Genomic DNA, 18607 nt, shown 5'->3' with positions numbered 1-18607 from the left:
CGTATTGTACAAAGTCAGGTATAATTCTCACAATTAGTAAATGAGAAACTAAATGTGTGGACTATATTACTGCAAACTTCACATGTGGCCTTATATGATTGACTCCCCTTTGCCAAAATAAAATCCCCAGACACAGAAACGTAGCTGTTGTGGGAAGAAATTCTAGTGTAGCCTTATGCATAACATGCTGGTTTTTTATCTGTAAGCATTTCCCCCTTCTCTTTTTTTTTCAGAGGGGAGCATTCTGTGTGTATTATGTAGTTACGTGAAATAACAGAGTGCAGACACTTTTCACCATGTAGTTGTTTGCAAGAACGAAGTATAGGAAGATTATGGCAGCAGAATGATTAATGGCAGAAACTGTTTGTTTTGCTTCAGAAAATTAAAGTACTGTTTTTTCTTATGTTACTTTAATAAACCTGTTTTTTATTCCATTCTCTGCTTTTTAGGTTTTTATTTGAGAACCAGACTCCAGCCCATGTATACTACCGGTGGAAGCTGTATTCAATTCTTCAGGTTAGAAATAAAAGCTGATTCTAATTTTATAAAATGCAAAACATATTGATTTGCGGTCATCAGCTTTAATCTGTTATGGTTGTTTTCTCCACTTCCTGGGGTTCCTGCATCCCCTCCTATCAAATCCCCTACCTTTTAAAAATAGCATAGTTCCCCTTTCAGAAAATGACTACTGTACCCCCTTCCCAGGCTGCAGGCCTCTGCTGGATCATTGTTTGTTCTGCATACAGAAGGAGTGCTTCTTTTTGTAACGAGTCTGCTGGGATCCAGCCCAGAAGTGATTTTGATCTTTTGTTTTTTGTTTTCTTAGGGGGATGCCCCGACCAAATGGAGAACTGAAGACTTCCGTATGTTTAAAAATGGCTCATTTTGGAGACCACCTCCTTTAAATCCATATCTCCATGGCATGTCAGAAGAGCAAGAGCCCGAAGCTTTTGTAGAGGAGCCTAGCAAGAAGGGGGCACTTAAGGAGGAGTAAGCATCTCTGAAGAGCCTAATATGTCATCTTTCCCCATAGATGTACAGTAACCCGTCTATGATATTCTCCTGTGGTTTAGGAAGCAACCTATGCAGGAATTCCAGTATATGAAGAGCTGGCCATCTTTCCCCCCCACAAAATCTCTTAAATTTCCTCATTTCTAATCACTCTTCTTGCCTCATGTTGAGTAAGGGTGAAAAAAAAACCCACTTTCTATCATGATATAGTAAATTGTAAGAATGGATTGCAGATTGTTGTAGATTATTTTGATCATAAAGTATAAGGTATAATAAGGCTTACTTATACGTATAAAGAAAAGATTTTGCTAAGTTGTCTAAAAATTTGAAACTGGAATTTTAGACAGAGGGACAAGTTAGAGGAAATCCTGCGTGGGTTAACACCGCGTAAGAATGATATTGGAGATGCAATGGTTTTCTGTCTTAATAATGCTGAAGCTGCTGAAGAAATTGTAGACTGCGTTGCCGAGTCACTTTCCATCTTGAAAACTCCACTTCCTAAAAAGGTATGAATGATCTCTGAAGCACTTTCTGTAACTTGTATAACATTTCTTTATAACTTAGTGCATGATTGATTGACACTGATGAATGACTTTACATTAAAGTGTGAGTATGTGTGAAATATGAATATATCAGATATGCTTTTTTATTAAATTAAAATTATGTTCCACCTTAGCTGTAAAACTCCACATCTCATTCTGTGTTCTCTCTTCTTGGCAAAGAAGATCTGTCTGTCTGATTTACCTATTGTTGTTCTCCATATCCCATGACATCCCACATCAGTTATAAAAACATTATTTAAAGAAAACGTTGGTATAATAAAATGCAAAACATTAAGTGATTGAATAAAACCATGATCAGTTGAAACATTTGAATCCAGAGGCTTGAAACACAGTTTTGAAACTGGGTATTATTTATTTTACTTGAAATATTTTTATCCCACCTTTCTCCTTAAAAAGGACTCACCAAGGTATGTAGGCAGTACTGACAGTTTAGAAATAGATCCAGAAATATTTGGACACTGACACAGTGTTCATAATTCTAGCTATGTTTGCCACTGCAATGGATTTGAAATGAAACAACTGTGATGCAGTTGGAGTGCAGATTTCATCTTTAATTCAAGGGGTTGAACAAAAATATTGCATGAAACATTTAGGAATTTTCATATACAGTCCCCTTATTTCAGGGGCTTAGATGTAATTGGACAAATTAACACAGTCATAAACAAAATGTTCATTTTTAATACTTTGTCGAGAACCCTTTGCAGACAATGGCTGCTTAAAGTATGGAACGCATGGATATTACCAAATGCTGGCTTTTCTCCTTTGTGATGCTTTGCCAGGCCTTTATTGCAGCTGTCTTCAGTTGTTTGTTTGTGGGTCTTTCTGCCTCAAGTTTTGTCTTTAGCAAGTGAAATGCATGCTCAATGAGGTTCAGATCAGGTGATTGACTTGGCCATTGCAAAATATTCCACTTCTTTGCCTTACAAAACCTCTCGATTGCTTTCGCAGTATGCTTTGGGTCATTGTCCATCTGTAAAGTGAAGTGCTGTCCAATCAATTTGGCTGAATCTGAGCAGACAATTTATCTCCATACACTTCAGAATTCATCTGGCTGCTTCTGTCATATCATCAATAAATGTGCCATTGGAAGCCATATATGCCCATGCCATCACACTGCTTCCACTCTGTTTTACAGATGATGTGGTATGCTTTGGCTCATGAGCTGTTCCAAGGCTTCACCATACTTTTTTCTTCCCATCATTCTGGTATAAATTGATCTTAGTTTAATTTGTCCAAAGAATACTGTTCCAGAACTTGGCTGGCTTTTAAAGGTATTTTTTGGCAAAGTCTAACCTGGCTTTTCTATTATTGAGGCTTATGAATGGTTTGCACCTTGTGATGAATCCTCTGTATTTGTTCTTGTGAAGCCCTAGACTTGGATACTGAGATGCATTCTTTCTGGAGAGTATTCTTCACTGTTGTGAAGGGGTTTTTCTTTACCTTGAAAAAGATCCTACCGTCATCCACCACAGTTGTCTTCTGTGGTTGTCCAGGCCTTTTTGAGTTGCAGAGCTGCTTATTGGTGCGTTTCTTTAAAAATCAAAATTGATAAAACTGTTGATTTGGCCACTCCTAATGTTCCTGCTGTCTCTGATGGATTCATCCCTTTTCACTTGCATTGAGAACTCCTTTGAATGCTTGTTGTGGGTTCACAGCAAGTGCTTCCAAATTTGAATGCCACATCTGGAATCAGCTCCAGACCTTTTACTTGCTTAATTGATGATGAAATAATGAATAGCCCATACATGTCCATGAAACAGCTTTTGAGCCAATTGTCCAATTACTTTTAGTCCCTTGAAAAAGAGAGGGCTACATAATACAGAGCTGTAAGGCCTAAACCTTTCCTCTACTTTGGATGTGAATACTCTCAAATTAAAGATGATAGCCTGCACTTTAAGTCTATATTCATTACTTAACTGTACTTGAACTTATTTTGGTAAACATTTGAAATTTAAAAAAAAATTGTGTCAGTGTCCCATTATTTCCGGACCTAACTGTATGGGTGAAGAGGGGATTCTTTTAGCAGGGGTGTGAAAGAATTATCTTTTCCTCCCAATAACAGGGAGGAGATTATTTGGAAGGTGCAGGTATTATAGTATTATAGGTATCATTTCCGGCTTGCTGCTAGCTGGCAACCTGGAGGTTAAGGGGTACAGTTTATTAAATTATGTTTTAAGTAGTTTATGGGAAATCTTTATATGTAAATCAGGCTTGGAATATTTTAGTGTTGAATGTTGGTAATGTGTTCTGAACATATAAGCTTTTTGGCATAGGCATAAGATTGTTCCTTATAAAGCAAATTTATAGCGATAACTTTAGTTCTGTTATCTTTACAGATTGCAAGATTATATTTGGTTTCTGATGTATTGTACAATTCCTCTGCAAAAGTTGCTAATGCTTCATATTACAGAAAATTGTAAGTACCAGGATTTTAAATTTCTTTTTAAAAATAAAATAACATTTCTTTATTTAAAAATTTGCATATACTATCTAGTTATATTATGTGGTGCTTTGGCATAATCCTGCAAGAACCGCTCATGTTACTGAAATGTATCATTGCCAGGAACAGCATTTGTTCATCCAAGCTTAAGCATGTGGTCAAAGGTAGCATCTGTGTATATGCAGACTCATGTACAAAGATTCAAGCAGTTTTTCAGCCAAGTTCATCATCATTATCTTAGAACTGCAGAGCTGGAATGATTCCTATTGATAATTGAGTCCACCCCCTGTTAAGGAGGCACAGTTGGGAATTGTATTGACAACCTCTGGTTCTGTAGCCAGATGCCTAAACCACTGAGCTCTCCAGCAGTTTGGAAGTATAGCAGTAAAACTCTCACATTTGTAGTAATTATGCTGGACTTTTAAACGTTTACTGAAGTAGTCAATTTAAGATGTAAATTAAATTGTGGCCCAGAGTGGCCTTGGCTGCCAGATGGGAGGTATATAAATCAATCGATCAATAAAATAAACAAACAAATACATAGTCTCTATTGGAACTCTGTTCAGGTGTCTTTTGAAAAATGAAAGTATGAATAGGGAAAGAATTCTATCCTCATGTTCCCCCTAGTGTTGTCTCCATATGAAGGAGAATCTGAAGTGAAGTCATACATATGGAGTTTTACCATATGGACAGGAACCCTGATTTTTCAGGAAGCACAGTCTCATGGAGAGACCCCTGGTATAACAGAAGCTTTTGATTTAAGATAGTCCTTTGTCCTGGAGAAACAAAAAGAGGCAGGGGAATGATGCAAAAAACCCTACCAACACTTTCAAATTAATCCTTTTGAATTCCTGAATAGGGTCCTGTGTGTTTAGGTTCATAGTGTAAGCGGATATTCAAACTTGACAGCATGTTTTTGTTGTAGCAAGTAGAAGCTGTATGACTTGCTGAACTAAACTTTATTCTGCAAGGTTTAACATAATTGAAATTATCTTTTCAGTTTTGAGACAAAGTTATGCCAGATATTCTCTGATCTGAATGCTACCTACAGAACCATACAAGGTCATTTACAGTCTGAAAACTTTAAGGTATGTGTGTGGCTATTGTAATATTTTATTTTTATATTGGCAATTTCTGTTTCTTTCTCGAATAGGTATAAAACAAATATGTAATGTATAAAAGGTATAAAACAAATATGTAATGTAAAATAGCAGAATGAAAACAGTAACATAAAATATCATTATTAAAGGGGATGGAGAAGAATGAACATTTTTGCCAAATGTTCAGTGTCATGACAAAGCTCTCTAGTAGAGAATTGTATAACAAAGCTCTCCAGGTAGATAATTTTATAGGTCAATGCCAGTAAAGGTAAAGGTAAAGGTTCCCCTTGACAATTTTGTCCAGTCGTGTTCGACTCTAGGGGGCGGTGCTCATCCCCGTTTCCAAGCCATAGAGCCAGCGTTTTTGTCCGAAGACAATCTTCCATGGTCACATGGCCAGTGCGACTTAGACACGGAACGCTCTTACCTTCCCACCGAGGTGGTCCCTATTTATCTACTTGCATTTGCATGCTTTCGAAACGCTAGGTTGGCGGAAGCTGGGACAAGCAACGGGCGCTCACTCCATCACGTGGATTCGATCTTACGACTGCTTGGTCTTCTGACCCTGCAGCACAGGCTTCTGTGGTTTAGCCCGCAGCGCCACCACGTCCCAGTAAGAACCCCCAATAATTGAGCTGTAAATGTGTATGGTTCTCTAGTAAAACATACTGATTTGAGAAATAAAACAGAAATATTTACATCACAATGTGACACATTTCTCCTTAGAAATAAACCCTATTTAGTCCATCAGAGCTTACTTTCAGCTAAGCAGTTGTATAATTACAATGTTGATAGACCAAGTACTGAACCAAGACCAAGTCTTGAAAAAAGTCCTGAAGAGCTCCTGCAAATTGCTGTTCATTAAAAAAAAAACTAGGCCAAAACTTGTTGTATACTAAATAGTTTCAGACTTGAGCCTTTGCCCTATAACATTATCTGAATTGCTAGCTATAAAAAAAATTCTGCATGTGGGAATTATTATATTTAATTGTTTAGTGTTATTATTTTCATAATAGTCCATGAAAAAGAAAGTATGGAAGCTCAATTCCTCAAATTTGGTTCCAGTTTCTGCTCTTTTCAATATTAAGTTTATTCTGTTCTGTTTCTGGTTTAGATAGCAGTTTTAAAAGTCTATGCAGTATGTTCTTGTGTGCTCTTCAAAGCAATTGTCAGATGTAAATAATTTTTGCAAGCAGTTCAGTCTAATACAATATATTTTTGCACATACTGCTCCAATGTATGAATTTCTGTTTATATATTTCCTTGTTGTACACATCTTACTGTATGCATTTTTAAAACTGCACGGCAAGATTTGGAAAAATGTAGATAATACTTCATAACTTAATTTTGGGCTAAAGTTTTGATTCAGGAAGGGTGAAGTGGTAAGTTTATTTTACAGTGTGAACCAAACATTTTTTGTATGTCCTTGAAAGAATGTTCTACAAGTTACTCTATAAGCTGAACTGAAAATAAAATTGGCTGCCACCAAAAATGCATTTTCCATATATTTTGCTTTGAAAACAAAATTCAGTCTTCTACGATTCAAGTCTGCATCCTACTCTGCTTACAGTCTAAACCATTATTTGTTTACACTGAAGTTGAACAAATCCATCAATCTGTAGGAACACTGCATAATGCTAAATACATGTAGAGCCTCTCACTTTGTATTCTACTCTTAAAGTTCTTCTCAATACAAATGACTAGCATTGTTTACTACTTTTAGCAACGGGTAATGACATGCTTCAGAGCATGGGAAGACTGGGCGATTTATCCAGAACCATTTTTGATCAAACTACAGAATATTTTCTTGGGGCTTGTAAATATTATTGAAGAAAAGGAAGTAGAGGTAAGTGTGAGATAAGACATTTATTTACTATTGATGTGGAACCAAACAACAGAATCAGTCCTTAGAGGTAAGGAAAAATTCTGGCAGTGACTTATACCACTCTAGGACATGAAGGCTTCTTTTGCTTCCCAGATAGAACATCCCTTTGATTTGAGGTTGTATAAGCAGAGTTTTTCCTAATATGAATGTTAACATTGTCCATACCTTTGCCTTTGAACTAGCTCATTTACCAGTTACGTATTGGAAATTACTTGGAACCTGAAGCACGTGCATTGCCTCTTTATCAGTATTCAGGTGTGTGAGAGTGAGAAGGAAAGGGAACTTTAAAATATCTTAATGTTTGGGACTAGCCTCTCATCTTTTCCATATTGTGCAGCTTAGGTCTGAATAAAAGACATTATTTTAAAAGGGCATTTGTTTCACATACTTGGATTTTGATTCAAACACCGTTAGAGCCAATAAGTTCTCATTTGTGGGCCTTTTTCTGACGTTCCCACGAGTTGCAAAGGGAAGCAATTTTCAGAAACATTTTTGAGAGTTGTTTAGTGTAACTAGGCCAGAGGGTACAGAAGACTGTAAGTCAGTGTGGCCAAAATGTTTGGGCTATCCAAACTGTAAAGAGATACAGTACTAATGCCAAATATATTTTATAAGGATATCCAAAAAACACATAATGTGTTAAGTGTACCTGTGAAATGATAAGTGGGCTACAGGAATTGAGCTATTTTGACCTCTTCAGGAGAAAGATGAGGAATAAATAATGAAATGAAATGAAATTTTAAAGAGATATTGTTTCTGAAAGAAAACATGGAAACTTAAAAGTATTTGTACCTAGTATAAAAAGAGTTTAGCATGTGCCAGAATTACTGCATAATTCTGAGAATCTAGGTGAGTATTTATGTTGCCATAAATGCAATAATATAATTCAGAATTGTGAATAGCTGTTAACAAATCTCTAATTGAATTCCTAGTTGTATGGTGGTCTTGCAACTGAGGAATTCTCTCAGAAACCCATTGGCTGGTGGCCATTTGGCACTACAATTTCTGCCATTGGATTTATGCTACTATAAATATTCAGTTGGATTCTGGTCATTCTATCCCATAGGCAATAAATTGTCTGCTGAGTTACCTTACAGATCTTGAGGAAACATTTGTAGCCATGGAGTAGTTTCTGATGTCTTCAAATCGTGCCTGAATGCCAAACTTCTTTGCGTACTGATTTTTTGTTTGTTTGTTTATTTATGAAACCTAACAAGAATGCTCATCCAGCCCTACATATGCAACATTTCTGTTACGGTGACATACACTGCAGTTATATACACAAGATACCTGTAACATCCATTCCTTTCTTGATATTGCTCTAAAAATCAGGCATATTGTGCAGATGCCTATGTCATATTGTACATAGGGGTGTTGATGAAAAAGCCTGCTTCCCTTCTACCTATGAGGAATTTCTTGATTTATAAATTAGTCCAAATCACTAGACACATGTGCTAGCTATTGGGAAACATTTTTGAGTAATACATATACTGAGCAGGCTCATATGAAAGGAAACTGATTTAGAAGGCAGCAGTAGATGTATAAAGAACTCTCAATGCATATGGTTTGTTTACAGGAAGTACCTGATGATCTTGATGGAGCTCCTATCATTGAGGAAGAGCTTGATGGTGCTCCTCTAGAAGATGTGGATGGAATTCCTATTGATGTTGCTCCAATTGATGATCTTGATGGAGTTCCTATTAAGTCACTTGATGATGACCTTGATGGTGTACCTTGTAAGAAATATGTAAATTTAGTTTGTACGTGGTAGTCTTCAAGTAGAAGTGCAGTTGTCATTTAGTGTTAAGAGTAGCAGCACTATGTTTGGTGATAGCCTATGAAGAAATGCAAAATTGTAGAGATTTTAATTAGAAATGTGGCTTGTCTAAGGTAAAGGAAGAAGTGGGGTGTGTTGCTTGTTACTTTTCCATTTGTGTCCGGTGTTGTAGATCACTGGTTCTTAACCTTGGGTTACTCAGGAGTTTTGGACTGCAACTCCTAGAAGCCTTCACCACCAACTGTGCTGGCTGGGGTTTCTGGGAGCTGCAGTTCAAAAGCATCCAAGTAACAAAGGTTAAGAACCACTGTTGTAGATGGAGGACTTACATTTTTATTAGATTGTTAATTGTTAGTTCCCAGTCTTCTTTCATGATAACATTGCATTCTAAAACTGATTCTGTACAAAATGCTAAAACTTCTAATAGAACGGCTTTTGTGCACTAAGCTTTGGATCAGGTTGCAATGTCATTTGGGTTCTAATTCTGGAATTTAGGTTGGATGAGAATGTTCAGAAGGTCAAATGATAAAGAGTTAACTGTCCACCTGATGTGCAAATTTAAAATTTTTTATGTAGAGTGAATCCCCAAGCTACATTCTGAAATGACATGACCCTTGAAGGAACTCTACCATGTATCAATTCTGAACGTTTTAAGATTGCAATTGTAAAATCCATTGATCTTCTTTTGGATTGCTTGTGTAGGATTTCTCTGCACATACCGTTATCCCTAAGTAACTGAGCTACGGGTTTCTTATTTTAAAATAGTGTCCCCAAATGTCCTTAACAGAATCTTTTAATTCCTTCTGTTCAATAGTGGATTCTACTGAAGAATCAAAAAAGAATGAGCCGATTTTCAAAGTTGCCCCTTCAAAGTGGGAAGCAGTGGATGAGTCTGCTCTTGAAGCTCAAGGTTAGTGTTGTATTTATCTTTTGTACTGACATTTCAGTTCATTGTTTTAGGTTAGTCTTGCATTCTGTGTATCAATGAAATAGTGCTTGGAAACAGTGGTTTTCAAGCTTTTGCAGCTTATATCAACCAATCATTCCAAAAAGAACCTTGTCCCATTATGACATGAACGAACCCTCCCCTTTTCCCAAGAAGGACATTTGTAGGTTTATTGTTACTGTATTGCTGTTTGTCATTTATGGTAATTCTTACAGAAATTAAAAATTGTTGTAGCATTGATGGAAATAGACACAAAAAAAATTAATTTGTTTAGCTGTTGAAAATTGTAGTGATGTGCTGAGAAAATATTTTACTCCTATGGTAACAGTAACATACTAGTGCCTGAAGAGGTAAAATGTGCTCTGTGGCAGATGGATTCAGTACAAGGTTGCACTTTACAGTTGCAGGAAGGCATGGGACTGAGGTGTGGGATTTTTAATATTGTGTTAGTGTAACATATGTGTCTCACCACTGGTATATGTTATCCCTTGAGGATCATTCCTTTTTAAAAAATCTAGGAGACATTCAGTATTTTCTTTATTTGGAATGCTCTTGTTTTGAAATGGTAAGATTAAATAAAGAGAAACTATCTGAACTGTCCTTTGCAGCTACAAATTGCCCATTTAGAGATTTTATTTAGTGATGTGAGACAGAGTTTTAAAAATGTAATTGCGAATTTTCTTTCTAGCGGTAACAACATCTAAATGGGAACTGTTTGACCAGCATGAAGAATCAGAAGAGGAAGAAAATCAGAAGTAAGAGTTGGGTTCTGGGTGTTCTCTTCTCTTCCCCCCAGGCAGTGTTATTGTACATATTATATAAGAATAAGGTTGGTTTCACCAATGACGTAGAATTGTGCAATTTCTATGCATCTAGAATGTTGTGTAAGAGCATGACCAACATGTGTCTTCCAGTGAAAAGATGTACAAGTTATAATATCAGTATTTGTACATGGACAAACACAGTATCACAGCCTCTGTTACAGTTTTTTGTATCATGTGAAAAACTGACTCCATTGACTTCAGTGGCTGCTCCAATGTATGTGACTGAGAAGCAGTGTATGTATGAGTAGAATTTGCCACGAAGGAATTCTGAAATGTTTTCCCATTATGAATGGGTATGATTTCCACATATGAAAGATTTGGGTGCCAGAGTAGCCAAGAGATTGGGTAGCATTCCTAAAAACATCAGCAAAGTTTGGTAGCTGGGTATCAGGGAAAAGATGAGTACTCCAGCACTTCTGTGAGCACTGCCAGGTCAAGAATGCTGACTGGGATGGCTGGGATAGTGTCATGCCAGCAGAAGCTTTAACTCACCCAGCAAGTGATTTCTGTTGAGCTAAAGTTACTTACTCCAATAGACATCAGCCACATACAGAAACATAGATGCAGAGCAGTCTCACTCCTGCAATTCAGAAACATAGTCGGGAGTTTATTCCCTCCATCCCTGGGTGCAGAGATGTGGAGGGGAAAATATACAAGTGCGCATGTGGTCCTTACTTATGACCTGCCATTGTGTAAAACCAAGAGAGCTAAAAACATGCTTAAACGTAAATGTGACAAATGTCCAGCCGTGCCTGACTCTAGGGTGCGGTGGTCATCCCCGTTTCTAAGCCATAGAGCCAGTGTTTCTCCATAGACAGTTTCCGTGGTCATGTGGCCAGTGCGACTAGACACAGAACACAGTTACCTTCCCACCATGGTGGTATCTACTTACTCAAATTTTTACATGCTTTCAAACTGCTAGGTTGGCAGGAGCTGGGACAAGCGACAGGAGCTCACTCTGTCGTATGGATTTGAATTGCTGGTCTTTCAACCTTGCAGCCCAGAGGCTTTGCAGTTTAACCTGCAACACCACCACATCCCTACATGCTTACTGTTGCTTTATTGTGAAACTGGATACATTGCAACTCTTTTGGTGGAAAGTGAATCAACTGAACCCCTATGCTACTTTTATTTTAAAGCCAAGAAGAAGAAAGTGAAGATGAGGAAGACACTCAGAGTTCTAAATCAGAAGAGCATCATATGTACTCCAATCCTATCAGAGAAGAAATGTCTGATTCTAAATCTTCAAGCAAGTACTCAGAAATGAGTGAGGAAAAGCGTGCCAAACTCAGAGAGATTGAGGTAATGCTGCATGTGTCTGAGAAAGCGACATAGGCAGAAATAGCAATTTTATATATGGTTATAGGTTTTCTAGAGTCCAGAAGTATAGATTAACCTGCCAATTTTTCACTTGATTTCAGTTTAATGTTATATATTCATCATAGCTAAGATTTGTTCCTGTTAGTTAATTAGCACTGTGTAGCTGTGAATTGAGTTTTAACACTGTATTAACAGTTCTGTGTTCCTTTTCTGATTTAAATACAAATTTAAAAGCTTTTTTCATTTTTACTGTTCTAGGATTCAGACCATTGGTAGAATAAAGAGCAACCATTAAGTGCACAGGAAGAACAGTAGGATAGAAATACACTTTAGTTATAATCATTTGGGATTATAACTAGCAAAAAAGTGATACAGTGATTTATACCTTGTTTCAGGAGATTAGCTTGAGTATCATCATAGATTGTTTTAACGACTCCTTCAAATATGGCATTTAATGTATAATACATTGGTGGAATCCTGTTGTATGTAACTTTTAGACACAAATTGCTGTTAATTTAAGGAACCTCCATAACTATCTGTTGCAACCTGAGTTGTGTGACTTGGTGTGCAGCAGATAATGTCTACGGAGATGTCTTAATTTATAGCAGTTTGCTTCCAAAAGCTGTGCCTTTACATAGCCACTCAACAGGATTTCAGCCGTTAAATATAATGTTGGACACTGAGTGTAATGTAGTTGGGATGTAATGGAATCATTGTTCAAAATTTATTGCTGTTAATTTGAGCTCAGTGCTTTTAGCTTCTATTGCCTATAGCTCCAACTTTATGCAGACGTCCAAGAAATATATCATTTGGCTAGCAAGCTGTGCTTTGTATACAAACTGGGCAGAATATTTATCCTTAAAAGATCCGTTTCTCACACCTGACAGAAGGGAAAAAATTCAGAGAAATATTGTAAGCCACTTCAAGTTGAGGAGTGGGTTAAGATTTTCATGCATAAAGATTAAGGTCTAGATTAATATAGCAGATAATGGTTTTCAGTACGTTTCATTAAAGAGAAAAATGCAAAAAATACATCTGCCTTTGGTCGAAACAAAAAAACCCTACTGCAGACCATGTGTCTATTATACATTTTACAGACCTTCAGGTAAGCATTTTTAAACTTAATGTTATTTGCATTTATATTTTTGCAGCTGAAGGTCATGAAATTTCAAGATGAACTAGAATCTGGAAAAAGACCTAAGAAGCAAGGCCAGAGTCTTCAGGAGCAAGTTGAACATTATCGTGACAAACTGCTCCAGAGAGTAAGCAGTGCTGCTTTTCGAGGATTTTATCATACACTTGAAAATTGCAGATTGTATTATACTGTTAATGATGTGGAATCCTGCTTCAGATGTAATACCAAATTGTGGTTTAATGTAACTTGCACGAGCAACATTTTAAGCCCCAGACCCTCACATCTTTCCACTCCTCTTAGTTCAGCTTCAAGGAGTTAAGATGCAATGAATAATTTTATTTATATAAAACATGAAGCAGATGCTTTCAGACTGGTAGAACAAGAAATTTAACAGAACAAGGTACTGCAACATAAGTTGCCTGATAATAAACCAGTGGTCTGTCTATTCCATGTTATATATACTGACTGACAGTGACTCTCGAGGGATTCAGACAGCAATCTATCCTTGCTACATTCAACTGTCAGCTGATGGAGAAAGCACTTTGGACTTGGAGGACTAGTCTCATTTTCTCTATAACAGCTATCTTTTTCTTGTATCCATTTTATGGCTTGAAATGACTCTTGCTTTTGAAATATATAAACATGGATTCACATGAATAGTTTTCCTTTTGCTTTATGATAAATCATAAAGTATCTAAAATGCCCATTTTTTAATCTAGGAGAAGGAAAAAGAAATTGAGAGAGAAAGGGAGAGGGACAAGAAGGACAAAGAAAAATCAGACTCGAGATCCAAAGAGAAGAAAGAAAAAGAGGAATGTACACCAACAAGGAAAGAAAGGTACAGAATTTGAGAAGATGAGATGTTTTTCAACCAAGCCTGTAACAAACCTGTGCTCATATAACTGACACAATTGGACATAATTAACTTCACTACTTTCATGTCTCTCCCATCAACTCACCTATACCTGACTGGTTTCAGATGTTAAGTGCCTTTAGGGTGAGACCTTTCCTGTTATATTTTGCAGAGCACTATGCACACTAATATACAATGGCTGGGATTCTGTTGCTTACTGTGGTAAGTTGTACTAGAGTAGGTCCATTGAATCATTGGAGAAATTACTGAGTCAATTCTTTTGTACTCTCCATTGATTCAGACAGACCTGCTTTAGTTGTGCATTGTTATGCTAAAGTAAGCTGCAGTTAAAGTAGACCCATTTGAATCAGTAGAACCTACAGAGATATTCACTGAATCCCTAGTGATTCAGAGGGCCTTACTATGATATGCAACAGGATTTCAGCCCATATAATCAGTATAAGCATAATCAGTGCAACTTTCATAGTTGTTGCTCCAAGAGTTACCTATATTTTATTTTTTAAAATATTTTTATCACATTAGCTTAGGTGTTATGGTTATAGAATCTCAGCTTTTGTAGTGTAATACTTGCAAGCATTTTTTTTTGGTGGAATAATAAATATTATGTTTTTTGTGGAAAAAAATAGTACATTACTGTTTTTGCAAGTTATTGTTTACCATAACAACTTCTAAAGTATTTTAGCGATTTTCAACAGAATTGATCATTTAGTTGATGCAGTTATTTAAATGATTATTGTTACTAATACTTTCAGTTCTGTTATATCACTTGAGATACATACAGCGTATCTTTTGTCGAAGAGAGAAGCAGTTAATGTTAACTATGTCTAAACTGTATTTAAAGATGATGTTTTGACTGGGCCTCTTATTGGCGTTAGTGCTTTGTAAAAGTTGCTGCTGGGAACAGAGGCATAAAGGGATTGTCAATATGGATTTAATGTTTGTAAACTGCTAAATGGGTAGGGAACACTGCTGATTGTGTAAATAATGATACGTTTTGTTTTTTACAAAAGGAAAAGGCGACACAGCACATCACCCAGTCCATCGCGCAGCAGCGGAAGTCGGCGAGCTAAATCACCATCACCGAAATCAGAACGCTCAGAGCGATCTGAAAGATCCCATAAAGAAAGCTCACGTTCTAGGTCTTCTCACAAGGATTCTCCCAGAGATGCCAGCAAAAAAGCCAAAAGGTAGAGCAGATCTGTTCCGTAAAATCATTTTGTTATGTAGAAGCTTGTTACATTTACATTTGTAATAGCTTATTAAAATTTTTATTTCATTGTGGGATTGTTTAGTTTACTGTGCAGTCCTTTACATTTTAGCTCTGGTTTAAATTGAAAACTTACTCTCATGTAAGTGTGTATAGAATTGCAGTTTGTGTGACACGTAAGAGTTCTAAATGTGATTTTAACCTCAAATTTACAAGAATTCTGTTGGCATTTCTGTATAAGCTGGTTGCATAACCTGGCCATGGCTAAATTGCAGTTATTTGAGATACTGGGATGCATCTCAGTTGTGGTGTTAAGTGTGTGACCAGAAGTGTAACTGAAATATGCCCTAGTACTTGATCAGTTATCCAGAATTAATGTGCAAATTTATTTATTTATTTATTTATTTATTTATTTATTTATCTATCTATCTATCTATCTATCTATCTATCTATCTATCTATCTATCTATCTATCTATCTATCTATCTATCTATCTATCTATCTATCTATCTATCTATCTATCTATCTATCTATCTATCTATCTATCTATCTATCTATCTATCTATCTATCTATTGCATTTATATGAACAATCAATTGACATGAGACAATTTATTTTTAGGTCACCATCTGGCTCAAGGACACCCAAAAGATCAAGAAGATCAAGGTCCAGGTCACCTAAAAAGTCAGGGAAAAAATCCAGATCTCAATCCCGTTCTCCACACAGATCCCACAAGAAGTCAAAGAAAAGCAAACACTGACAAACTCTTTAATTTTTATGATGCTGTCACTTAACTGGAGATGCAGTTTTGTTTTTGTGCCTGAACAGTCTGTTTTAAAAAACAAAACAAAAAAAGCATTCCTAATTTTTTTTTGTGAATGCACGTGTATACTCATAAGTAACTGCATTGGTAGACCTGTCATTGTTTTATATTGTACAAAATACCTTCATTGTGGCTACTTCCCAAGATGAGATTTTGTGTTTAGAAGCGTCATCTGAAATGTGTGTAACTGATCTGCTGGCAGTAGTGATAATTTTGTTTTAGAATGTTGTGAGTTGAGGGGGGAAAATCACAGTTGTTTCCCTCATTCCCATTTTTGTAGCTTTGACAACTCAAATTAGATTTCAAATAAAATCTGAAAAGAAAATGTTAAAAGATTGTGATTTCTTGCCCCTGACACTAATCTCCATAGAATCCCAATACCCAAGACTGCAGATGTAAGCATCTAACATAATTGTGCCCTGTGGTGGTCAGGTTTTTAGAAAGCTATTCAAGTTACCTCAGAATTTATCACATAAATATGTCACTTGATATTATGTTTTAGATAGGACAGGAGTATCATAGGACCATAACAATACATTTTACTTAATACAACAACACTGTAGCAGTTTTGCAGTTGAGATTATGTGTTTTAGTGTTCATTCTGTGCTATAATTTGACTTTCCGGTCATAGATTTTGGGCACACTGAGGATTCTTACCTTGTGCCTTCCAGATCCTCTGGCTTCAGGATCTCACAACCAGAATAAATATACAATAGTTCCTTTCAGGAAGAATGAGTCTGTGTCTGCCTCTCAGACCAAGGGATGTGACTGTTTTCTGCAAACATGATGATCACTGTAGTAGTTTTTCTTACCTGAGTGCTGTTGTAGATGCTTGGATAACAAAATACACAATAAAGGGGGAAATTGAGTTGTAAGGCCCAGAACTCAAACTTTAACTTTTCTTCCATATTGTGTTCAGCTTGTCCATAAATCTGTCCCATTTTCTTGGCCCGATAAATTTATGGAGCCATTTATAATAACAGCTTAATCTAGTTTAGACTAGATTCTAAATTTCATCCAAATGAATGTGGTTGTTTTAATACTGATTTCTACACATGGAAATGCCTGGTCTCTACTATACAAATTCTTAATGCATGTGGTTCTTTTTTGTGTGTGTCAGATGTTAAACCTGCAGTTCTTTTCTGAAACATGTATCTATCACATAGCAATGTTGCAAAGTATACAGTTCTTCACTTAATGTGAAGACTTCCCAGTTGGCATCTTAGGTGAAATGCCACATATTAAAAAGTGTTACTTCTTTTTCATGAAAACAGTGAAAATTGAAACCAGTGAAAATTGAAACTATTTCCTCTCTCAACAAATGCTGTCAGAATGATCATAACTTTAAAAAATAATGATGATGAATTGTCTTTATAAAGTGGGTTTTATTCTGGAAGGTGACATTGTAAATGCATTTTTGTATTAAATTCATCCTTTGGCTGTGAAAATTGTTTTAAAAAAGAGTAGCAGAAATAAGATTTTTTAACTTGTATCTTTTTCTAATATACTTGTACTCCCCACCCTGCTTTTCCTCCCTCATTTTAGATGCCATTATTTTGTTTTAAACAAGCTTTTCTCTTTTGGCATTGATATAACATAGCACCTCCTCTTGATCACTTTTTTCCGTGAAAGAAACCTCATAAAGTTCAATGTTTGTTTCCTGGAGGAGTGGGCAGATTGTAATAAAAATGCAGAGTTTAAAGGGATCTGAATTCTGGTGAAGTGTTCTTTTTATACATAAGCATGTTACGTAGAATATTAGCTATATATGAGATGTTTAAGAGCTAGCTTTCAGATGAGTGTATCTTGCAAGACAGGGTATGTTTAGTTTGGTTGAGTTTATGTCTGAACAAGGGTGGCCAAAGTGTAGTCCTTCAAATGCTCCCTATATTCTTCCTTACTAAGTGTGTTGAATGTTTAGGGGGCCTCACTATGCCCACCTCTACGCTCATAGAGGTTTCGCTGATTTAATCTGTTGAAACATGTTTAAATCAACTTAATTTATAAGTTATGGAGGCATTCAAGAGAAAACTGGAAAACATCTGTCAAATCTGCTTTGATTTGGATTTATGCATTGAGCAGGAGGTTGGACTCGATGGCCTTCAGTCCCTTTCTAACTCAGTTATATTATGAGTCTATCTAGAAATTGTAGCCCTAGTTTTAAGTTGATTTTTTTTAAAAAAAATCATTGCGTTTTTTATTTATTTATTTATTTATTTATTTATTTATTTATTTATTTATTTATTTATTTATTTATTTATTTATTTATTTATTTATTTATTTATTTATTTATTTAACTTATATGCCGCCCACTCTATCCAAAGGTCTCTGGGCGGCTTACAACAATTAAAATACAATTAAAATGCAACAAAAGATAAAACAATTAAAATACATACTCTAAAAATTGCCATCGGGACCCACAGTTGATGTTATTTCAATTAAAAGCCTTCTGGAACACGAATCTCAGTTGGGAGAGCATTCCATAGTCTGGGGGCAGCTGCCGAAAAGGCTCTTTGTCTACAAGTCATCCCTCTTACCTCCTTAAGGGACGGCTCTTTCAAAAGGGCCCCCTGGCTAGATCTTAACTGCCGGGTAGGCTCATATGGCAGTCCTTCAGGTATCCAGGGCCCAAGCCTTAATCTAATCTATAAAGCATAGACTGCTCTTCTGAAATTCTTTGGTGAACTCCAGCAGATAGTCACAG

The 18607-nt window shown here is 36.3% G+C and overlaps 1 protein-coding gene across 8 annotated transcripts in view; it reads left to right on the top strand.

The window, feature by feature from the left end:
• Positions 1-17609, top strand: part of U2SURP (U2 snRNP associated SURP domain containing) — a 61228-nt gene extending 43619 nt beyond the window's left edge. For all 8 annotated transcript variants that reach the window (XM_078389137.1, XM_020802000.3, XM_020802001.3 and 5 more), the window contains 14 exons: positions 450-516; positions 827-990; positions 1355-1517; positions 3911-3990; positions 5015-5102; positions 6838-6960; positions 8576-8735; positions 9591-9686; positions 10411-10477; positions 11686-11848; positions 13018-13128; positions 13721-13839; positions 14886-15062; positions 15702-17609. In XM_078389137.1, the coding sequence (XP_078245263.1) occupies positions 450-516; positions 827-990; positions 1355-1517; positions 3911-3990; positions 5015-5102; positions 6838-6960; positions 8576-8735; positions 9591-9686; positions 10411-10477; positions 11686-11848; positions 13018-13128; positions 13721-13839; positions 14886-15062; positions 15702-15840 (1717 nt within the window). In that variant the 3' untranslated portion in view covers positions 15841-17609. The remainder of the gene's footprint in view (positions 1-449; positions 517-826; positions 991-1354; positions 1518-3910; positions 3991-5014; positions 5103-6837; positions 6961-8575; positions 8736-9590; positions 9687-10410; positions 10478-11685; positions 11849-13017; positions 13129-13720; positions 13840-14885; positions 15063-15701) is intronic.
• The last annotated feature ends 998 nt before the right edge of the window (positions 17610-18607 follow it).

Source organism: Pogona vitticeps, chromosome 3 (genome assembly GCF_051106095.1).
Source record: "Pogona vitticeps strain Pit_001003342236 chromosome 3, PviZW2.1, whole genome shotgun sequence".
NCBI lineage: Eukaryota > Metazoa > Chordata > Lepidosauria > Squamata > Agamidae > Pogona > Pogona vitticeps.
This window is presented reverse-complemented; position numbering and strand designations above follow the sequence as displayed.